Source organism: Lycium ferocissimum, chromosome 3 (assembly GCF_029784015.1).
Source record: "Lycium ferocissimum isolate CSIRO_LF1 chromosome 3, AGI_CSIRO_Lferr_CH_V1, whole genome shotgun sequence".
Lineage (NCBI taxonomy): Eukaryota > Viridiplantae > Streptophyta > Magnoliopsida > Solanales > Solanaceae > Lycium > Lycium ferocissimum.
Window position 1 is genome coordinate 6,412,381 of NC_081344.1, and position 21,640 is coordinate 6,434,020.

At 37.0% G+C, this 21,640-nt stretch overlaps 3 protein-coding genes across 4 annotated transcripts in view; 2 read left to right on the plus strand and 1 right to left on the minus strand.

Moving 5' to 3' along the window:
- LOC132049478 (uncharacterized) overlaps nucleotides 1-21,640 on the plus strand; it is an 86,888-nt gene that overhangs the window by 614 nt on the left and 64,634 nt on the right. The gene's annotated exons all lie outside the window — the stretch shown is intronic.
- LOC132049474 (F-box protein PP2-A15-like) lies at nucleotides 8,488-17,593 on the plus strand. 2 transcript variants are annotated; one of them, XM_059440292.1, is made up of 3 exons: nucleotides 8,488-9,004; nucleotides 12,341-12,459; nucleotides 16,935-17,593. In XM_059440292.1, the coding sequence occupies exons 1-3, from the start codon at nucleotides 8,690-8,692 to the stop codon at nucleotides 17,398-17,400; spliced, it is 900 nt and encodes a 299-aa protein (XP_059296275.1). In that variant the 5' UTR covers nucleotides 8,488-8,689; the 3' UTR covers nucleotides 17,401-17,593. The 2 variants fall into 2 exon arrangements, with proteins under 2 accessions (XP_059296275.1, XP_059296276.1); XM_059440293.1 differs by lacking the exon at nucleotides 8,488-9,004 and adding an exon at nucleotides 10,742-11,091.
- Nucleotides 19,408-21,505, minus strand: LOC132049476 (large ribosomal subunit protein eL24-like). Its single transcript, XM_059440294.1, has 5 exons — nucleotides 21,414-21,505; nucleotides 20,582-20,657; nucleotides 20,370-20,471; nucleotides 19,999-20,147; nucleotides 19,408-19,781 (listed from the first exon to the last, which is right to left on the minus strand). Exons 1-5 carry the CDS (start codon nucleotides 21,422-21,424, stop codon nucleotides 19,631-19,633), a joined length of 489 nt encoding a protein of 162 aa, XP_059296277.1. The 5' UTR covers nucleotides 21,425-21,505; the 3' UTR covers nucleotides 19,408-19,630.

Consider the following 21,640-nt stretch of genomic DNA (forward strand, 5'->3'; position numbering starts at 1 on the left):
CGTACATATTGTGTGACGAATAAGCACTAAAGACCTTGTCCGATCGGAAGCACTTCAGAAGGAAAAAGCTTTGGCATGGGAGTTCGTGACACACAGGTCGGCATTGAGGTAGGTTACGGTTTACCTTATGGTGAGACTTTGATTAGCGAAGCGTATGTTTAGATGATATTGTCGGAGAATGCATATAAACTGCGGGTATCAAGTTGGGTTAGATATTTTCTTAGGTTGGACCTTGTTGTATGATTTGGGGGATACACGTCCCGTTGTGTTGTTGACTTATCTTGATCTATTTTTTGTGTGCTCGTTGCCACTTGAGACATTGAGTATCTGTGACTAATGATATATCATGACTATGATATTGCGGTGCTTTACTTGATTGATATGGAGATGAGAATGGTGATCCCGTCGTGGCTTTTTGTGTAGCCTTATTCTTGATATTACTTGTATTCCATGTGCGGTACCGTTTCGGATTGAATTGGTTTTTAACATTACATTTCATCATACTCGTATGCATTTCCATGATACATTGATATATGCATGGTTATGGCACTAATGATGATATGTGAGAGTGTAGCCTCCGAGGTCTTTGCGGAGAGGGTAAAAGAGAGATGAGTGTTTGTTGCCCGAGGTTTCTTGCGGGAACGATGGAGTGTCCGATGCCAGGTCTTTGCCGGGATCGTGAGAGTGTGCTCGTGATCCGAGGTTATATTCCGGAGCGAGTGGTACATGGACTTCGCGGGTCCCCCATGGGTCATGATCGGCGAGAGACGTGGAGTTAAGCTCCGTCGGGACATGTTGTACAAAGCGCATATGCATTGCATTCATCCTACATACATTATTGCATTGCATTATATCTTGGTTCTTTTCTTGATTGTTGTGATACTACCGTGATGTCTTGATTCGGATTGATTATACTAAGACTTGGCACAATTGGGTTTAGATCTTTATAACATAAAAGATGACTTGTTCTGTGGATATGGATTCATATTGACTTGTACTTGTTGGTTTATATGTTTTTCTTGCTTGTTGTCTTTATATACGTTATCTAGTCTTTGTCGGCTATGATACCTACGAGCCTAGTGTTGTGCTCATACTACTCTTTTCTACACTCCTTGCAGGTGTAGAGTTATTTTCGAGCGATGTTCGGAGTCTCACGACCGTTTCGAGGCATTCGTCAAGGCGTTTGGGTGAGCTATTTGAGATATTGCAACCCGCAGTCTCTCCTTAGATTTCGTTGTTCTCTATCCTTCATGAAGTTGTATCCGAGTTTGAGTCCGTTGTCTATTCAAATTGTAAACTTCTTAAAGCTCTCTTGTATGAGTCTAGACCGATTTTGGGAATTTCTTATAATAACGTATTTATTCCGCATGTTGTATCAAATTAAGGTAGTTATCTGAAGGGTTCGCCCACCAGGGAGGGTTAGTGTGGGTGCCCGCATGATCCATAATTTGGGTCGTGACACATAGGCCTCCGTTTCTGCTTCACCGGGGGAAATCTCTCGTCGAGGCTGAGCTTATGAGTTGTTACTCCGATGGCACACCCGTCATATCTATATGCGACCATGCAAAACAATCGATATTAGCTTGAAGAAATTTAATTAACTTGTTCACCGAGCTCCGAGGTTAACCCCGTGCCCGGAGTATACCTTTCTATCCGGTAGATATTCAAACAAAGATGACTTGCTCCAACTCCTCCACCGTAGATTTTATCGCATCCGGCAAGACGAATGATCTAGGTATGTATAAGAAGTCGTCCTCTTCGTGCCCCGGGTCTAATCTCTTTTGCTCCGTTGCCAGACCCGTGAACGGTAATTGCTATTTGGAATCCTTGTCCCCGGCTGATTCTTCCTTTTGATCCGGCTTTTTGAATAGGGGTAATGATTCTTCGATCGTGAACATCTCTCTTGCTGCAAGTTGTTCTACCCGGATGGTTTTTCCCCTCTCTGTCTTGAATTTGTCTTGAATACGTAACGTCAATGACACGCTCTCATGCTATATATATATATATATATATATATATATATATATATATATATATCCCCTTCGATTACGTAGAACACCGTCGCGAATGGTGCCGTCAATGTTGACTTTAAATCTCACCCTTTCGTGGTTTCTTCTTTTCATATTGAACCCAGCTCAGCACTGGGATACCGAGACGATCTGGTCGAGTAGTCTTAACTGTTCAACCACTCTCCACCGGATGATGTTGGCCGAGCTACCTGGGTCAATTAATAGAAATTACCAACGCATCGTTGTGCGGTTATATAATGCCTTTTGCATCTTCGTTGCTGAAAGTGATGGAACCATCGGGTATGTAATCCCGGCACGCTTTTCACGAACAATGGAAACCTTGGCGCGCTTTTCATTACCGGCCTCAAGCATCCGTCCCCCGATTATCATGTTGATTATATCTTTGAGCTCACTTTTAGGTTCAATCCGTTTGTTCGACTCCAAACTTTTCTTGTAATGGGTTTTGGCCCGCTCACTCGGGAATTCACGAAGGTGCCCATTTTTTCGAAGAACGAGCCACCTCTTCTCTTAATTGGCGACGCTTCGCCCGTGACCATGAGTTCCATGGTATTCACATCATGTTCATCGGTCCCGTTGGCGGGATCCGACCTTAATGGTCTCGGCCACCTTGCTTTTAGAATGTGACCTATGGCCGAGACAAGGTCCGAGTGCTGACACTAAAGTTATACTCGATATCCTTGGTGGGTCCATTAATTAGTTGCCGAGCTTCCGCATCACTTCTAAACGACAACCCTCGATATTCGATGGACGCTCGGTTCTTCTATCTCCTCTCGCTAGAGAATTGATTGACCGTACCTCGACTTCTCCGGTCCGAAGCTTGTTTTCTGCGATTGAGAATACGGCTGTATCTTTCCCTCGATGGCCGTATCTCCGGTCATAATTTTTTCTAGACCTCTCGATCTTTTACTTAGGTTCATGACCGGAGGAAGTTCGAGCCGGTCATCCTCCACCCGAATCTTGGACTCGTAAACTATGGCACGTACGCCCAGTCACGGCCTCGTATTCTAGTAAATTTTCCTTTAGTTTGAATGAGGCGATAGAACTTCGGGATTAAGCCCTTTGGTGAATGCTTGTGCGGCCCATTCTTAAGAGTTTTAAGGAGTTCCATCCGTTCCCTTTGGAAACGATTGACGAACTCCCCGGTAACTCGTCGTCCTTCGGGCTATCCGGAATATATCCGCCACGGGCCGGACCTTTTTGGCACCAAAGCGCAGCTTTTATGAACGCATCCGCGAGCATTTCGAAAGAAGTGATTGAATGCTCGGGCGATGGTCATACCAAGTCAATGCTCCTTTTAAGGCCGTTTCCCCAAACTTTTTTCAACAACACGGATTCAATTTCTCTTTTCGACATCGTTGCCCTTTATGGAGAGTGTATGAGGTCACGTGTTTCTAAGGATCCGTTGACATCATATTTCGGATGTCCCATTAGGCATTTTGAACCTCTTTGGGATCAACTTAGAGCCGCATCGAACAAGGAAAAGGCCTCTGAATATACCTCTTCGAATCCGGTCCCTTCGTAATGGGCGGAGCCCCGGATGAAGTCCACCCGGTTGTATACGTCTCCACCCTTTTCTCGGTTGAGTGCCCGCTTTGCCAATGTTTCGAGCATTCTTAATACCTCGGTGGACGATGCTCAGGAACTATTGCTCTCGACCATTCGAACTTCTTCTCTCCGGGGTTCGGTAACACCCTTATTCTTCTCCGGAGTCGTTTCATCCTTCTTGCTCTGCAACTGGGCTATTGCGACTCCTTGTTCGGCAATAGCTGCTCTTTGTTCCTACAACATTTCAAAAATAAGACGTAAGTTAATATCATCCGGGATGTTTGGCACTTTTCGTCTTGTGCCTCTCGGACAAAGTGACGTAAATGAGAGTATTTAAAGAATCGGTGGCCGTACGGCGGCGTTCTCCTGGTTCACGGTATTTTGTCGGTTGAGGCCCTCCTCGAATCGACGGAATTCGAGTCAACGGATTCACCGGTAATCCCTATGATTTGAGAGCGATGTTCTCATTTTCGGCCACAATCTCGTTGTTGACGTGACCGTATTGTCCATGGTTTGCCATTTGGTCCGTTTTCGTGAGATAGACGAACAAAAGAATCGAAATCTTTAGATGAATGAGTTGCAACCGAGATCAAAGACCACTATTATCCAATGCCCCACGGTAGGCGCCAAATCTGTTTTACCCCGAAATTGGATAATAAGTTAAATTTATAAATGAGGTATAGGATATGTGGGCACTTTAATCTATTCTTTGATGAACGAAGGGTATATGTGTATGTTTTGCTTATAAACGACTTAAATGTGAATAAAACAATATGTTAATGATTGGGTAAAGACGTTGGGGTTGTATATTTGAGCTAAGATCTTATTATATATTCCGTGCAATGTTGAATGATATGATTCAACGGATTATACAAACTGTAAACCGGACCAAAGTCAGAGGAAAATGAAGGAGAGAGAGAGGAAACTTCAATATATATATTCAAATACAAAGTTCTTGGATCTGAAAAGCCAACCCCTAAAAGTAAGGAAATGCCCCTATTTATAGTTTTCCTCTATAGACCTTTCATACATCATGGAGCATTTAAGATAAAGAAAACCCGATATGGATAAGGTTAGGTCGTACGGTCGACACCGACGGCCGAAACAGTGACAACACGATTTCCACACGTGGCGAGCGAATAACGATTAATCGTCCAACGGCCACGATCGAACGGTCATGAAGAAAGCGGGCTATCGGCCACGACTGATTCCGCTATGTTTGAACCGGACAAACGGCCACGATCAACTCGGCCATGGAGGAACCGGACCAACTGCGATAAGGAGTTATCCCCGGTTAAATCGGACCCAACGATTTTCTTCAAACTTCTTCTGATCAAGCGCTATTGTTTGCCTTCTTTCTTTTGTCGCCCCCGATTTGCACCGGACAAACGTTAACCAGATTTTTACCGTATACGGTAATAAGATGATATTTATACTATTATAGTTAGCAAACATCTTATATGAAAGTTCATCGCATGATATTCAACATTTAGTAGTCTAAAAATATGAACAGGTGGCTGCAACATAAATCACTATTTTGGGATGCTTCTTCACAGCCTTCGCCTTCACCTTTGTCAGTTTCTTCATTTGATGTTGGCTTCTTCTTGACAATTCTTTTCTGCTTTCCTTCTCTACTCATAATTATTCAATACACATAATAACAAATAATTAATGGACCACACATGTAATACAGAACCTCCAAGTTATAAATCTAAAAAATTCAGGTATTTCATTGCCGTCACAACAGCTAAAAAGCGGACAAAATAAAAAAAATTGGTACATAATTTATTTAGATATATGATAAAAGAAACCAAACATATTTAATTGAATTATGATAGTTCCCAAACTCTTTTTGATCCTCATCTGAAAACTACCAAGTCTTCTCAGGTTCTCCACGATAATTTATCTTACCATCTATATGGGATAACTTATCTCATATAGGTGAAATTGAGTGAGATACCGAAAGAGTTATCCCATCAACCAAACATAGAATAATTCAAATTCCTGGAGATTAATAATCCAATCTCATCATATCCCTCCTACCAAACGACGTACAAAGTACGTATTGACACCAACCACTATCATACATAGCAATCTTGAACCTGTAATAGCACCAACGACAACAGATAGATCCAAAATAAAAATTAAAAAAAATCAAACCAACACATCAAACGAAACAGAACATAGAAAACATAACAAAATGCAACCAAATATAAAGAATATTACTCTCTTCACCTGCTGGATGAGCAAATAATGACCATTGTTCTACTCTATTTTATGCATAATTTTAATTAGATGAACCAATCGGTAGAGGAAGATCCCTACGAGTTACAACATTATATTTCTCACCTTAATAATAAACTTATATAATGGATGAACCTTAGAAGACAAAATGGCACATAAATGGACATTAATATGTAGTATTAATTATTCAATTTAATTGGAGATTAAAATGGTTGTTCATGAACAGCAAAATGACCAAAAACACAATCGATTAAGAAGATGAAAAGCCATAGGTAGTAAAATGTATTAATTGTTGTGTTTAATTAGAAATAATGACTATGAAGGGAAGAGATTTTTATGCTTATAATCTATAAACTAATAGGATAGATGAGGAAAAATTGTCAAAAAATGTCAAAAAAAAAAAAAAAGGAGAAAAAAGATAAATAGGAATGGAGGATAAAGAAGCATGCCACATAGGATTGTCTATTCCTAGTTTTATTATATATATTGATATTGATTACCGTATTAGTTTATTATGAAATATTATAATCGTAAAAGTGTCCGAATTGGTTCAGCAGGTGATATCTCAAATAAGAGGTTTCACGTTTAAAATCCCACGCATGTTTTTCGCCGAACTGTCTCACGGGGGCTTGCCTAGTACGGTTTATTTTTCTAGTGTGATTTGCAGGTTATTATAGAAATGGTAATGGAATGAAGTTTACTTTGTGTGCACTTGAAGGATAGTGACGACAAGTTTCCTAATAAAAAGAATTGATAATATAAAAGGGAAAATACATATAAAACCCCCAATGTATACTCGGATTAATTATGACGCGGCTTTTAACCTTTGCGCGACCTATTACTCCCTCGGCCTTATTTTTTACGTATTTTTGTACTTTTTTAATGACATACACAATCAAAATTTGATGCCCCCCGATTGCACAGTGGAGAGTGTTGCACACTCTCCGCCACATTGGCGCCATGTCAGTGCCACTTTTCCTTTCTTTTTTTCATTTGATTTTTCTTTTATTAATTATATTTACACTAATTAACCTCTAATTAACCATTAAACCCTTCATTAATTTTGTCTTTTTCATCATTAAACCCTTCTTCTTCTTCTTCTTCATTTCAAGAAATCCATCAACTCATTTTCTTCCTCCATTAACACACACACATTCAACCCATTTTCTTACTCCATTAACACACACACACACATTCAATCCATTTTCTTCAAAATTAACAACACACATTCAACCCATTTTCTTCCTCCATTAACACACACACATATTCAATTTCTTTCATCAATCATAAATATCTTTTCAAGAAATCAACCAACCCATATTCTTCCTCCATTAACACACACACATTCAACTCATTTTCTTCCTCCATTAACACACACACATTCAACCCATTTTCTTCAAAATAAATAATGAAGAAATTACCTGGCAAATCCCCTTCAAATAATTTGGTTGCTCAAAAATATTTATTGCACGAATTGCCCTTCATTGTTTACAAAATAAACAATGAAGAAATTACCAATGAATCGCCTTCAAATGGATTACCCTTCATTGTTTACACGAATTGCCCTTCAAAAGGACTAGTTGCACGAATTGCCCTTCATTGTTTACTTTGTAAACAATGAGGAAATTGCACGAATTGCCCTTCAAATGGACTGGTTGCCCTTCAATGTGTGTGTGTTAATGGAGGAAGAAAATGGGTTGAATGTGTGTGTGTTAATGAAGGAAGAAAATGGGTTGAATGTGTATGTGTTAATGGAGGAAGAAAATAGGTTGAATGTGTGTGTGTTAGTGGAAGAAGAATATGGTTGGTGGGTTGGTTGATTTCTTGAAATAAGCTTTTTATGATTGATGATGACATTGAATATCTGTGTGTTAATGGAGGAAAATGGGTTGATTAATTTCTTGAAATGAAGAAGAAGAAGAAGAAGAAGAAGAAGAAGAAGAAGAAGAAGAAGACGTGGCAGTGATGTGGCGGAGAGTGTACAACACTCTCCACTGTGCAACTGGGCATCAAATTTTGATTGTGCCGTGTCAGCCGAAAAAAGTACAAAAATACAGAAAAAATAAGGCCAGAGGGGTAATAGGTCATGAAAGGTTGAGTGCGTCATAATTAATCCAAGTATACGTTGGGGGGTTTTATGTATTTTCTCTAATATAAAATTCACTAAACAATTACAAAAAATGAGTTGTAATAGAGTTCTAAACTCGAATCCATAACGAATACGTGTCAAACACTATTTGGTCACCATTTATTAATTAGTGATAACTGTTAACAACTACTACGTACATCATCCTCATGTCATGAATATTTCAAGCCTTCTAGAGTTTAACCTAACTCCTAAACAAAAAATTTATGATGTTTTTTGAATGCTAAAATTATTTTATTCCTTCGGTTTCAATTTGTTTGTATTACTTTACTTTTTAGTTTACTTAAAAAAAAAATCCTTTTTTCGAAACTCTTAATTTCAACTTTTCACGTGATATATTTAAAGACCACGAGATTAAAAAAACATTTTAAGACATTCTATTTATCTTTAATTTAAAAATACGAGATATAAGAATCTTTTTTATTTTTTTAAATTTCCTATCAAATCAAAACTAGGCAAATTGAATAATTGGAATAACACGTCATTTGACGTGTATATAACAGTATAAATTCCCAAAAGAATCAAGTTAAAAAAGCTAGCACATACTTTTAACGTGACCAAACGCAGAGAACTTTTAGAAAATGGAGAATAACATAACAAAAGCAAAAAATCCTTAGAAAAAATTCCATCTCCTCCGTCCTTTACAAGTCGCCGCCGCACTTCCACCGTAACAAAACCATGAATTGACCTATTTCCCAAATACATAAAAAAGAAGGGAATTTGCATGGGCGCATCATTATCCAACGCGGCAGATAATGGCTCAGGCCTCACTACCGGCGTAACGGGGTTAGGAGACATGCCGGAAAGTTGTGTGGCCCTTGTTTTCATGTACTTAACGCCACCGGAAATATGTAGTCTAGCTAGGCTTAACCGTGCATTTTGCGGTGCTGCTTCTTCTGATGCGGTCTGGGAATCTAAACTTCCTCTTAATTACCAACGCATGCTTGACCTATTGCCTCGTTGGAGATATGAAGGTCTTTCCAAAAAGGGTATTTTTGCCCTTCTCTCTGGACCCGTCACGTTTGACAATGACTATAAGGTACCCAAATTTCTCTATGATCTTAATATTTGCTCCATTTGGAATAGTTGAAGAGTTAAATTGATTCTTTTTTTTTTTTTGGAGCAATAGTAGGAACGATATTTTTGAGCTATTTGACTAGTTGGAGGGTATTTTTGACCCAAAAATATAATGGAGCCGGAAAACGTAACTGATCGCAAAATCGATTTATTTCGAATAATTTAGAATAGTTTAGGGGTATTTTTTTATCTTTTCCCCTCTTTTTATACTTGCATCTTGCACATATTTCAATTATATAGTAATTTGATATTTTTTTAAACATACTAGTTTTAGCGTACGTGCGTTGCACGTGTCTATCGTGCAAATCACTAAAAAATTGTATATATAAAGAACATATTATATAAAGTTACAATATTTATTTCCTTTTTCATGGTGCAACTTAATTAGCCAAAGAATAACTTAAGCACACCAATATTTAGATACTTAGAAACTTTGCAATCAATTTGAAAACTTTAACTTCTAAACATGAAAATTATCATGTAATTATTGATTGATAATTCAATTTCCAGAGATTAAAATAAAAGAATCAATTATGCATAACAAAGCGAATATTTTCAAAAAATATATATTATTAGTGTTTATGTATAATTCTACATATATTTAATGAGAAAAAGAGTAAATGAATTGTGCTCTCTTACGGCAGTTTTATGTGGCAATTTACTCTGCCAAAGCCAAAAAGGACTCTTATGATAATATTTTGGACGAATCCTATGGCAGCTTTTACTTTGTCAAAAATAACACATTTCTTTATTTTTTTAGAAAATAAATATTATGGCAGTTATTGTTTCGCCAAAAATAACGATGGGTTGTTACTTTTCTAAAAGTATTTGCTAAAGTCAAAAAGGACTTCAAAAATAACTTTGGATTTTTTACTTTTTCAAAACTAAAATAGGCGAAATATTATAAACTAAAGAGGAATATACACACACAAAAATTATAAAATAGGTGAAATAAAATAGGTGATCTAAAGACTAAATTAAAATTGATCCCAATTAAAAATTATAATTTAAATTCAAATACACATAAAAAAAAATGATTCATAAAGTAAAAAGGAATTGTAAGTGGCGAAGAGAAAGAAAAAAAAATGGATGTTGTACCCCAAGAAAGGAATTTAAAATTGATCGATTATTTTGGTAGAACAAACACACTAGAGGAAATAAGATCTCTTGACCTTTTACAATTTGAGTAGAAAAAAATATCTTTTTCAAATCTCTTATGTGTTTTTTTCAGATCTCTTATGTGTAAAAAATGAAGATCTCTTGTAAAAAAGTCATAAAATTAAAAAAAGTTTATAAAGGACCAAAAATCCATTTCTCATGATTCCTAATTTAATTGTTTTTCAAGTCCTAAATGTTAGGAAGTAATTAAATGTCTATTCCTAAATAAATAATTTATTATTTTCAATAAAAAGTATATTTTTATAAGGTAAAATAATTAAATAATAATTTGATGAAAATAGTAAATGATCATTTTATCTATTGCAGAGTCTTTTAATGAGAAACGCTCTTCGTGCTGACGTAGTAGTAGATTTCTGTTGAATAATTGGGAATAACATGTCATTTTGACGTGAATATAACAGTGTAAACTCTCAAAAGAACCAAATTTGAAAAGCTAGCATATTTTAACAAACATTAAGAAAAGCAAATCGCAAGAATAATTCTATCTCCTCCTTCACCGCCAAACCATGATTTGACCCGAAATTTCCCAATACACAAAAAAACCCAATTAATTGCATGGGCGCGTCATTATCCAACACGGCGGATAACGGCTCAGCCCCCACCACCGGCGTAACGGGGTTAGGAGACATGCCGGAAAGTTGCGTGGCTCTTGTTTTCATGTACTTGACGCCGCCAGAAATATGTAATCTAGCTAGGCTTAACCGTGCATTTCGTGGTGCTGCTTCTTCTGATGCGGTCTGGGAATCTAAACTTCCTCTTAATTACCAGCACATGCTTGATTTATTGCCTCATTGGAGATATGATGGTCTTTCTAACAAGTGTATATTTGCCCTTCTATCTCGCCCTGTTTCGTTTGATAATGACAATAAGGTATCCTAATTTCTTTATGATCCCCATTTTGCTCTTTTTTGTTTTTTGGGTTTCCTTTTTTTGGTTTTGATATAACCATCCTGCATATATCTCAACTATTCCACTGGAAATGTACCGGGTAGTCAGCAAATGGATAGGCAAGATTAAATTACTTAGCGGGCGTTTGGATGTTTCTAATATAATAAAAAGAACAAAAGGAATATGTCAAGTTTCTTGGCCCAATTGAGTTCATTGTGTTTTCTTATGACTTGCAAATTTTAGGCACCATTTAGTCAGATTAAATCACTTATTTGTCCTTGGATAGTTTTCACTTTTTTCCAGAATCATGTTTTGGACATAGAATTGTTGCAATTTTCCGGAGTTTAACTTCAATTTGGATACCTGTTTTCACATTTTTCACTCCAAATCACTCACAAAAATTCAAGTTGTATTCAGTTCCAAACACAACTCCAATTTCCAAATAGAGTACTAACCATTTTTCAACTCTTTCCCAAATGCAACTTTTTTTTTTCTCAAATTTCACCTTTTTTTAAAATGCGCAGACACCCACTCAGCTTCATTGGCTTTGCTGGGATTCGAATAATCTGTCATTTGTCATTTAGAGATTTTATACGATATTCTCTATTCTGATGGTAAATGGGTAGCTGTTAATTGTGTTTTGGGTCAAAATTGATGTTGGTCATTTCTGGGACGAGATTGATTGTTGGCTATTTGTGATTTTGGTCACGGTATAGTGCGTGAGAATATCTGAGAATTTGTTTAGAATTATATTTTTCAAATATTATGTCTTTTATTGGAAGGAATTATGAAATTTGAGTTATCACTGCTTAAGTAGGTTGTTGATTGTATGGATACACTCCTTTCTCTAATGCCTTCCATCTGCGTTCTTGAACTGCGGAAAAGGGAGTGTAAAACATGTCGAGCTTTGAGGAGGGAAGGAGAGCACAGTGAGAAGCACCTCGACCTCCAACCATGAGTTAGAGGCTTCGAGTCACCAAGGAATCAGAGGGGGGAAAAGGGCCCCGTTAATTCCTTAACCCGGGTTTTTGGGGGGGGGGGGGGGGGGGGGGGGTTGGGGTTGGGGGTTCTTAATATAATAAAATGAAAAAAAAGAATATGTCAAGTTTCTTGGAGCAGTTAGAGTTTCATTGTGTTTTCTTATGCTTATGACTTACTACAAATTTTAGGCACCATTTATAGTGATCTTTTGTTTTACTAATGTACTTTTCATTACATGGGGAACTAACAGGAAGTATGGTTGGATAGAGTAAGTGGAAGGATTTGCATGTCAATCTCTTCAAAAGCAATGTCGATAACTAGTAGTGAAGACAGGAGACATTGGAACTGGTTTCAAACAGATGAATCAAGGTTAGATTAATCTATTATTTGTTCAAATCATATCCAACAATATCATCATTAAGCTTAGTTCTTCACTGTTGAGATTATATTAGATTCTTAAACTGGTCGGATACTATCTGTAATGCTATTGATAGGTAATCTTTTTCCCCAATGACCCCAGTATTTGAAACTGAGTTTCCTTGTGCATCATGGTATAAAATTTGCTGTCAGTGACACATGCAAAAATGAGGTAGATTTATTGAACTTGAGACGAAATTGGATAGGAACCAACCAGAGAGTTAGTCATTTTAGCTCTCTCAGTTAAGCCTTTTCTTCTCATTAACCCCCATCACATGCAGGACCAGATTGTCTGAGTGGAAATTTTTCGATTTCATTGCTAATACATATGGTGTATGGCATGAAGACATATAATAGCTTCTACACTAGATTAGGGTTATCAGTGGTTATATTTGAACCAAAGGGTTATTAGTGGCTCTTTATCTACCTTTTCCTCCCACATGGTATTCTAACTCACAAAAAGATATGGTTTCTACAAACAACAAACAATCTTCTATACAAATAGGGACCTCATGGGTGCACCAAAAAGCAATCTTACAGGCTATTCAAATCCTTTTCTACTCCCTTAAAAGCTCTCCTATTTCACTCTCTTGACTGTCCACATAAGTGTTAGAAGCAACATCCCACGTTCTATGTTTTCTCTTCCATTCTTCTAAGAGCCCAATAAACATTCTTTAACTGTGCCTGGAATCACCTACTGAAGACCGAACCTTCGCAATGGACAGCGCGAGTTACAACATTATATTTCTCACCTTAATAATAAACTTATATAATGGATGAACCTTAGAAGACAAAATGGCACATAAATGGACATTAATATGTAGTATTAATTATTCAATTTAATTGGAGATTAAAATGGTTGTTCATGAACAGCAAAATGACCAAAAAAAACAATCGATTAAGAAGATGAAAAGGCATAGGTAGTAAAATGTATTAATTGCTGTGTTTAATTAGAAATAATGATTATGAAGGGAAGAGATTTTTATGCTTATAAGCTAAACTAATAGGATAGATGAGGAAAAATTGTCAAAAAATGTTTAAAAAAAAAAAGGGAAAAAACATAAATAGGAATGGAGGGCAAAGAAGCATGCCACATAGGATTGTCTATTCCTAGCTTTATTATATATATTGATTACCGTATTAGTTTATTATGAAATATTATAATCGTAAAGGTGTCCGAGTTGGTTGAGCAGGTGATATCTCAAATAAGAGGTTTCACGTTTAAAATCCCCTGCATGTTTTTCGGCCAAACTCGTCTCACGAGGCTTGCCTAGTATGATTTATTTTTCTAGTGTGATTTGCAGGTTATTATAGAAACGGTAATGGAATGAAGTTTACTCTGTGTGCACTTGAAGGATAGCGACGACAAATTTCCTAATAAAAACAATGAATAATATAAAAATTCACTAAACAATTACAAAAAATGAGTTGCAATAGAGTTCTAAACTCGAATCCATAACGAATATGTGTCAAACACTATTTGGTCACCATTTATTAATTAGTGATAACTGTTAGCAACTACTACGAATATCATCCTCATGTCATGAATATTTCAAGCCTTCTAGAGTTTAACCTAACTCCTAAACAAAAAATTTATGATGTTTTTTGAATAGTAAAATTCTTTTATTCCTTCCATTTCAATTTATTTGTGTTACTTTACTTTTTAGTTTGTCTTAAAAAAATATTTTCCTTTTTTTGAAACTCTTAGTTTCAACTTTCACATGATATGTTTAAAACCACAAGATTAAAAGACATTTTAAGACATTCTATTGATCTTTAATTTAAGATAGGAGATATAAGAATCTTTTTTATTTTTTTAAATTCCCTATCAAATTAAAACTAGGCAAACAAATTGAATAATTGGAATAACACGTCATTTGACGTGTATATAACAGTATAAACTCCCAAAAGAATCAAAACTAAAAAAGCTAGCACATTCTTTTAACGTGACCAAACGCAGAGAACTTTTAGAAAATGGAGAATAACATAACAAAAGCAAAATATCCTTAGAAAAAATTCCATCTCCTCAGGGGTTGGCCTGGTGGCAATTGACTTGAGCCTTGGGGTGCTCCCTTTCAAGGTCTCAAGTTCGAAACCCGCTGGGTGCAAACAATTTCGAGGGCCATCGGACCGGGAAACCCGAATTACCCGTGGTGCACTTGCGGGAAACTCTTTGCCGAGGGCTCCGTGCACCCCCGGATTAGTCGGGCTCAAAGAGACTCGGACACCCGGTGCTTAATCAAAAAAAAAAAAATTCCATCTCCTCCGTCCTTTACAAATCGCCGCCCCACTTCCACCGTTATCCCCGCCGTTACAAAGCCATGAATTGACCTATTTCCCAATACATTAAAAAGAAGGGAATTTACATGGGCGCATCATTATCCAACACGGCAGATAACGGCTCGGGCCTCACTACCGGCGTAACGGGGTTAGGAGACATGCCGGAAAGTTGCGTGGCCCTTGTTTTCATGTACTTAACGCCACCGGAAATTTGTAGTCTAGCTAGGCTTAACCGTGCATTTTGCGGTGCTGCTTCTTCTGATGCGGTCTGGGAATCTAAACTTCCTGTTAATTACCCAGACACAATTCCATTTTCCATCTTTCAACTTTTTTCCAAAATACTACTACTTGTTTTCAAATTTCACATTTTTTATGTCCAAACGTCCACTAAGTAATTTAATCTTGCCTAACCATTTGTTGACAGACTAGCCGGTACATTTGCAGTGGAATAGTTGAGATATATGGAGGATGATTATATCACAAGGAAACCCCAAAATGGGGATCATAGAGAAATTTGAGACAAAATTAGAGAGAAACCAGCCAAAGAGTTAGTCTTTTGAGCTCTCTCAGTTAAGCCTTTTCTTCTCACCCCCATCACATGCAGGACCAGATTGTCTGAGTGGAAATTTTTCGATTTCATTGCTAATTATATGGTGTATGGCATGAAGACATATAATAGCTTGTACACCAGATTAGGGTTATCAGTGGCTTTATATCTACCTTTTCCTCCCACATGGTATTCTCACTTACAAAAAGAAATGGTTTTTCACGAACAGCAACCAATCTTCTATACAGATAGGGACCTAACAACCAATCTTCTATACAGATAGGGACCTCATGGGTGCACCAAAGCAATTTTACAGGCTATTCAAAATCCTTTTCTACTCCATTAAAAGCTCTCCTATTTCACTCTCTCAGTCTGTCCACATAAATGTTACAAGCAACATCCGATGCTCCATATCTTCTCTTCCATTCTTCTGAGAGCCCAATAAACATTATTTAACTGTGCCTGGAATGACCTACTGAAGACCAAACCTTCTCAATCGTTCCCACCACAAATTTGACGTCATCTGGCAGTGTAGAAGGAGGTGTTTCCATCTTAGCTTTTGCACGTAAAGCGCCAACTAACATATGTCTTCCTCGTTCTCAAATCACTTTTAGCTGTCAAAATCACTCCTCGCAGCTATCAAGTGGAAAATACACCTTTCCCGAACTTCAGGAATCCGTTCCGAGAGATATGGAAATGTTGACTCTTCCCTACCCAGAAGCATCTCAAAATAGGACTTAAAAGTAAAGACACCATTATTCCATGCCCCCCATCTCCATACATTATGGCTATCCTGTGTAAAACTGTGCGTGAGAAGCAACTCAATCAAACTTTGGTATTCTCCAACGTCATGCTTGTAACAGCTTTTGTTTGTTCAAAAGTATACATTTTCCTTTCATGTTTTTCTAATTTTGATTGATAGCTGATTGGACATGGGAATAGTTAATTCTTGTTTCCATCAACTCAATCTTTCAATCAATAAGCTAGCTTTTGAAGAGTATAAAACCCAAACGGCCAGTGTCAATAGATTCTGATGATACCATAGCTTTGCTTGTCCTAAATCTGAAAAAAGTTGAGAATCATGTTTATCTTCAATTTTGTTAAAAGCAGACAGTGTTACCTTCAAGACAAATAGGTTCAGTTCTGTTAAGTTCTGTAAGGCTTGAGAAGTATCAAATGACGGCATAGGATATTGTTTGGACAATGCTACCATCGCGTGCTAATTCAGTAGCTCGTACTGATAATGGATGGATTGAACCTCTTTGCTTTTCTAATCTTGACACGCGATATCTGATAGCTCATGAAGTAGTACAGTACAGACATAAGTAATAACCACTCTTTTTTCGAAAGAAACATTTTTTTTTTTTTTGGGGGGTGAGGAGGCAGGGATGGCATTGAAGGTTCTGTTCTGCTAGTACCTGGCCGGTTTCTCCTCTTCTAACCCATTTAAATACATGAAGTAGTTGGGTATATCTTTTTCCCGTTTGCTTGTTATCTGCTTGTCGAACAACTTTGTTGTTTCTGACCACTTGTAAACATTTAGCTGTTGGAAGACGCACAAACTTCTACATTCTAATTTTCAGCTGATAGTTTCTTGCAGGTTCCAGGTTGTGGCTTATTGCCAGCAAGTCTGGTGGTTTGAAGTAAGTGGAACAGTGAACTTCCCTTTTCCTCCGGATATATACACACTAACATTCAGGATCCACATCGGGAAATTCCTAAAGAGACTAGGCCGACGTGTTTCCAACTTTGAGCACACACATGGATGGGATTTGGGACCAGTACGCTTTGAACTGTCCACTTCTGATGGACAGCACGCAGTTAGTGAGCGCCTTCTCCATGACATCGAACAAGATGATCCAAAAGGGAACGTTAAGCGTGGATGCTGGATTGAGTTCAAGGTGGGTGAATTCATTGTCAGTAGGTCAGATCCTGTAACTGAAGTTAAATTTTCGATGAAACAGATTGACTGCACACATTCCAAAGGTGGGCTGTGTGTAGATTCTGTATCAATTACCCCCAGTAATGTCAGGAGGTGTAGAAAAAAGGGGAGTTTCTATAAATGATGTGTTTTCTAGTTTATGAGCACTTGTAGAAAGCTGTAAATTAGGTTCCACGACACAGCTTATACTAGCTAAAAATTTGCTATCATGGAGGATGTCATTGTGTTTTTTGTCTTAGGTATATCCCTCTTATCCATGTAAATGTTAATGCTTTGTATTTGATCCAGTTTTGCTGCATACTGTTTCTTCTATGGAAGATCGGGAAAATATACTTGGCTCCTCTGTCACGAGTAGAAAGGTTCAATTATGTATATACATTTGGTACAAATATTTATATGTTTATATCCTTATACTACACATATGCATGCTTTACATTTGATCACATTGTTTGGGGCCTACAAATATGGAAGATCCCTGCTAACTAGCGGAGCTGCTATGCCTTCTTTTACTCTTTATATTCCTTGATGCATTTTCTATATGCAGTTGAAGATTTTATGGGTTCTTCATCTTTGAAACAACATTTCTCCCTATGAACCCTAGTCAATTGCGCTAGATAGTACTTAAGATGAAACAAAGGTTAGTTACCACCAGCTCAAGTAGGGCTAAAGTGAAGTAATCAGGAAAAAAAAAAAGTGAAGATTAAAAAGGGATTTTTGTTCGATCAACAGAATCAGTCATAGTGAAAGTTGTGGATCACCTCTTTAAGGAATGATCTTATGTATGTCATTTCTCGACACAATACAAGAGTCAACTTAGCCCCTGGATAGGTTCATTGATGGAACACAAATTAATTACTACTCACACAAGTACAAGTTAACTCTATCCACCAAGAGCTTAGGCAAATGAAAAAGACATTATCTATCATCTTTAGAAACTCTGGTACCGATAATTTTCATTAGGGCTGGGCATAAATACCGAAAAATTGAACCGAACCAAACCGAAACTTCAACAAACCGAACCGAACTGAACTAGTTTGGTTCGGTGTTTGGTGTCCACCTTCAAAAAATCGAAACCAAAATAGCCGAACCGAAGTTTGATAAAACCGAACCGAAAAACCGAACACACACCGAAATTTAATACATTACCCAAAAAAATTAAAATAGTCGTGCCTATTAAGTTTAAAGTGCTCAAAAAACCCAATTGTAACAAGCCTCTTTTGCATTTGTATCCCTAATTTTCTACTTCACAAATATGTTAAAGAAGGCAACTAGGATGTGTCTTTAAGATTAATGTATAATTATTCTTACATGTATATAACACCTAGTAATCCTATATCATGGTTATAGTTTTCTATTCTTGTATATCCTATTTGTTTGATTTTGATTTCAATTTATCACTTTTATGTTTTATTGCTTTTGATATGAATTAATGTCCAAGAATATCATATCAAAAAAACCGAATTGAAAAAACCGAAACCGAACCGAACTGAACTTTAAAAAATCGAAACCGAAAGAACCGAACCGAACTAATTTGGTTTGGTGTTCGGTGTCCACCTTCAAAAAACCGAACCCGAAATAGCCAAACCGAAGTTTGATAAAACCGAACCGAAAAACCGAATGCCCACCCCTAATTTTCATCAAACTCTGGGTTTTCATGACTTTGATCTCATTCCATTGATGTCCAAGTCAGGCTTACGGGCAACATAAATAAATACAGCATCCAACATAGACTAATACATTAAGGGGATGAAAAAAGGTAATGGACAAACACCTCTAGTACCATATACATGTCATGCCACGAAAGATTATAAAAAGGAAACACCCACTTTAGTGACCAAACACTTCGAAGCGAGTTTCATATTCCACTTAGACACTTTTTGCCGGTTCATTCAACCGGCCCAAAAGCCCCAATTTTTAATGGTCAAAACTCCTTTACAAACTAGTGAATTTATAATTAAAATGAGTTGGCACAATTTAATTGAAATGGCCACTTAATCCACGTGAGAGACGGATTGCAAAAGTGCCAGTTTCATGCCGGTTCATTTTTCTCCTAAAATTGAGGAAGATAATTGGATTGCAAAAAAAAAAAAAGCGCACACACACACAAAATAACCATCTGTCAAAGCACACATTTGAAACAAAAAAAAATACGGAAATATATTGTTAAAGAGTGAGAAAACTGCATTTAACTCGGTATCAAAAAATTAAATAGCAAAATTTAAATGCAAAACCATTTGTTTCGAGAAATTGTTGGCTGCAGTTTTGACTACAATACTACTGATAAACGATGTCGCTTACAGTGCCTTGGGGAAAAAAACTCAACTCTGGCTTACAAGTACAAAACAAACTATTGCTTAACGTTTTCCACCGCCACCGCCAAGCTTAGGACCTTTTGATGCACCCTTAGAGATGTTACTCTTCCCAGCTTTTTGTGACTTGGCCTGCACCTCTGCCTTCTTGGCCTTCTTCTCATCCTTTGTCTTCTTGATCCTTTCCTTGATTTCACTGCAAAATAAAAAGATAAAAATGAAGACCAATTCACTTCCATCAAATAAGGAAAACCATATTGTTATCCATTGTTTTACGACTACTTTTTCCCCATTTTATCCGAAGTTTACTAACCATATTGGTAGTAGGTATTTTCCTTATATTATCTGACAAAACTTGATACAATGCACGGGTTAAATCTAGGGGGTTGGTGTGCAGGAAATGTAGAACTAACCGGAGAGCAGCCTCCCTAGCAGCATCTCTAACTTCTGGCCTTTCAGTTCTCTTCTTCTGGATAACCTCCAAGGTTGCACCCACAATGGACCTGGAGTACGGCTTCTTTGTTGCACGTCGCCTCTTCCCGGCGGCTTCTTGTGCAATATCCTAATGTTATCATACAAAAAGGCCAAATTTAACTAGGGATGAAAATATACAGGCAGTTATACAAAGAGAAACTTCCCATAGTACAAGCTAGCTAATTATGTATCACAAGGCAGGATCAAGCTAGCTATGCTTCAACATTGCAATCATTTTTCAGATGTTAAAGCATAATAAAGCTTGAATAAGTTCAAATTTATCGGGTATTGAAGCTTTATTAAGACTAACCTTCTTGTGTTGCTTCCTATACATAGCTGTCCAAGTAAGTTTGGATGGCTTCAGCTTGTTGTGGAAGTAGTGTTTGCATTTTGAGTTAACAAATAGGAACACCTAAAATAGGACAAAATAAAAGTGACAATTGATAAGAAAGCATGATATTAACTCTTTCTACTAAGTCACAATCACGAGGAAGAAGAATGCAAATTCTCTCAGAAAATTACCTGAGAATCTGAACGAATAAATCTGATGCCCCTCCCAGGATATATCTTGGCACCACTAAATCGACAGAGCTCCGTCCTGAACTCAGAATAAGAATAAAAACGATGGATTTAATCACTTATACTTTACTTTTGTGTTACCATGAGCAAAATCCAAACTAAAGGAACCGAGTAGAAGCTAGTAAGTTGATGCAACATAAAAACTAATCCCTCCTTCCCAATTTATGTGACACTCTTTCCTTCTTAGTGAATCCCGAAAAGAATGACATTTTTCTATATTTAGCAACTTAATTTTAAGCTTCCCATTTTAGTTACGAAGTTCCGAAAGTCTTCTTTTTATTTCTTAAACTCCGTGTCCAATAATAATTCATTGCTCAGGAGCAGGGACCATACATAGGTGGACTGTTTGAAAATTTTCAATAAACCAAGTCTGCAAATTTTTTTTTTTTTTTTGAGTTTCTGCAAAACTTCAAACCTTGTTTGTTTGACTTGTGCTAATAACAGTTAGGTTTTTCTATGATTTTGAATACCAGCTTTTCAAAAATGTTGTTCTGAAAGCAACATTCAACCCCATCAAATGCTAATATGAAACAGATACTGAGAATTTTTCATTTAAAAATGAAATTCCACTGCAGATTCACATTTCATTATGCAATACAACTATATCAAGCAAAAAACATATCAACAAACTAAGAATTTATCTATAACTGGTACTCAGATTAGCAAACGAACAAAATGGACTGAAAACAGGTACTAATATTTAAATCAATGAAAATTGAAAAGCTCATAGATACTAATAATGTATCATAAATTGATAATCAGAATATTTACTTACTTGAGAACCATTGTTGATGCAGCTGCGAGCTCGCTCTTTTTAGCGTATGTCCCAAAAATGGAGGAAAAACCCTAGTTAACAAAACCGTTATATTGGAATTTAAGGAGATATTTGGGCCCAAAAGAACAGCAAATCTATTGTAAGCCCAATAAGTGGACTTCCTTATGGGTCTCATGGGCGAGTATCCGCACAAATGTCCCAATGTCGGGTGGTCTTTAATTTTTGTC

Excerpts from the sequence above, each read along its gene's own strand:
- LOC132049474 (XM_059440292.1), top strand. The coding sequence starts at position 8,690 with ATGGGCGCATCATTATCCAACGCGGCAGATAATGGCTCAGGCCTCACT. Across the intron at positions 9,005-12,340 it reads CGTTTGACAATGACTATAAG|GAAGTATGGTTGGATAGAGT; the intron begins GTACCCAAATTT and ends GGGAACTAACAG. Across the intron at positions 12,460-16,934 it reads TTTCAAACAGATGAATCAAG|GTTCCAGGTTGTGGCTTATT; the intron begins GTTAGATTAATC and ends AGTTTCTTGCAG.
- LOC132049476 (XM_059440294.1), bottom strand. Across the intron at positions 20,472-20,581 it reads TTATTCGTTCAGATTCTCAG|GTGTTCCTATTTGTTAACTC; the intron begins GTAATTTTCTGA and ends GTCCTATTTTAG. Across the intron at positions 19,782-19,998 it reads GCTAGGGAGGCTGCTCTCCG|TGAAATCAAGGAAAGGATCA; the intron begins GTTAGTTCTACA and ends TTTATTTTGCAG.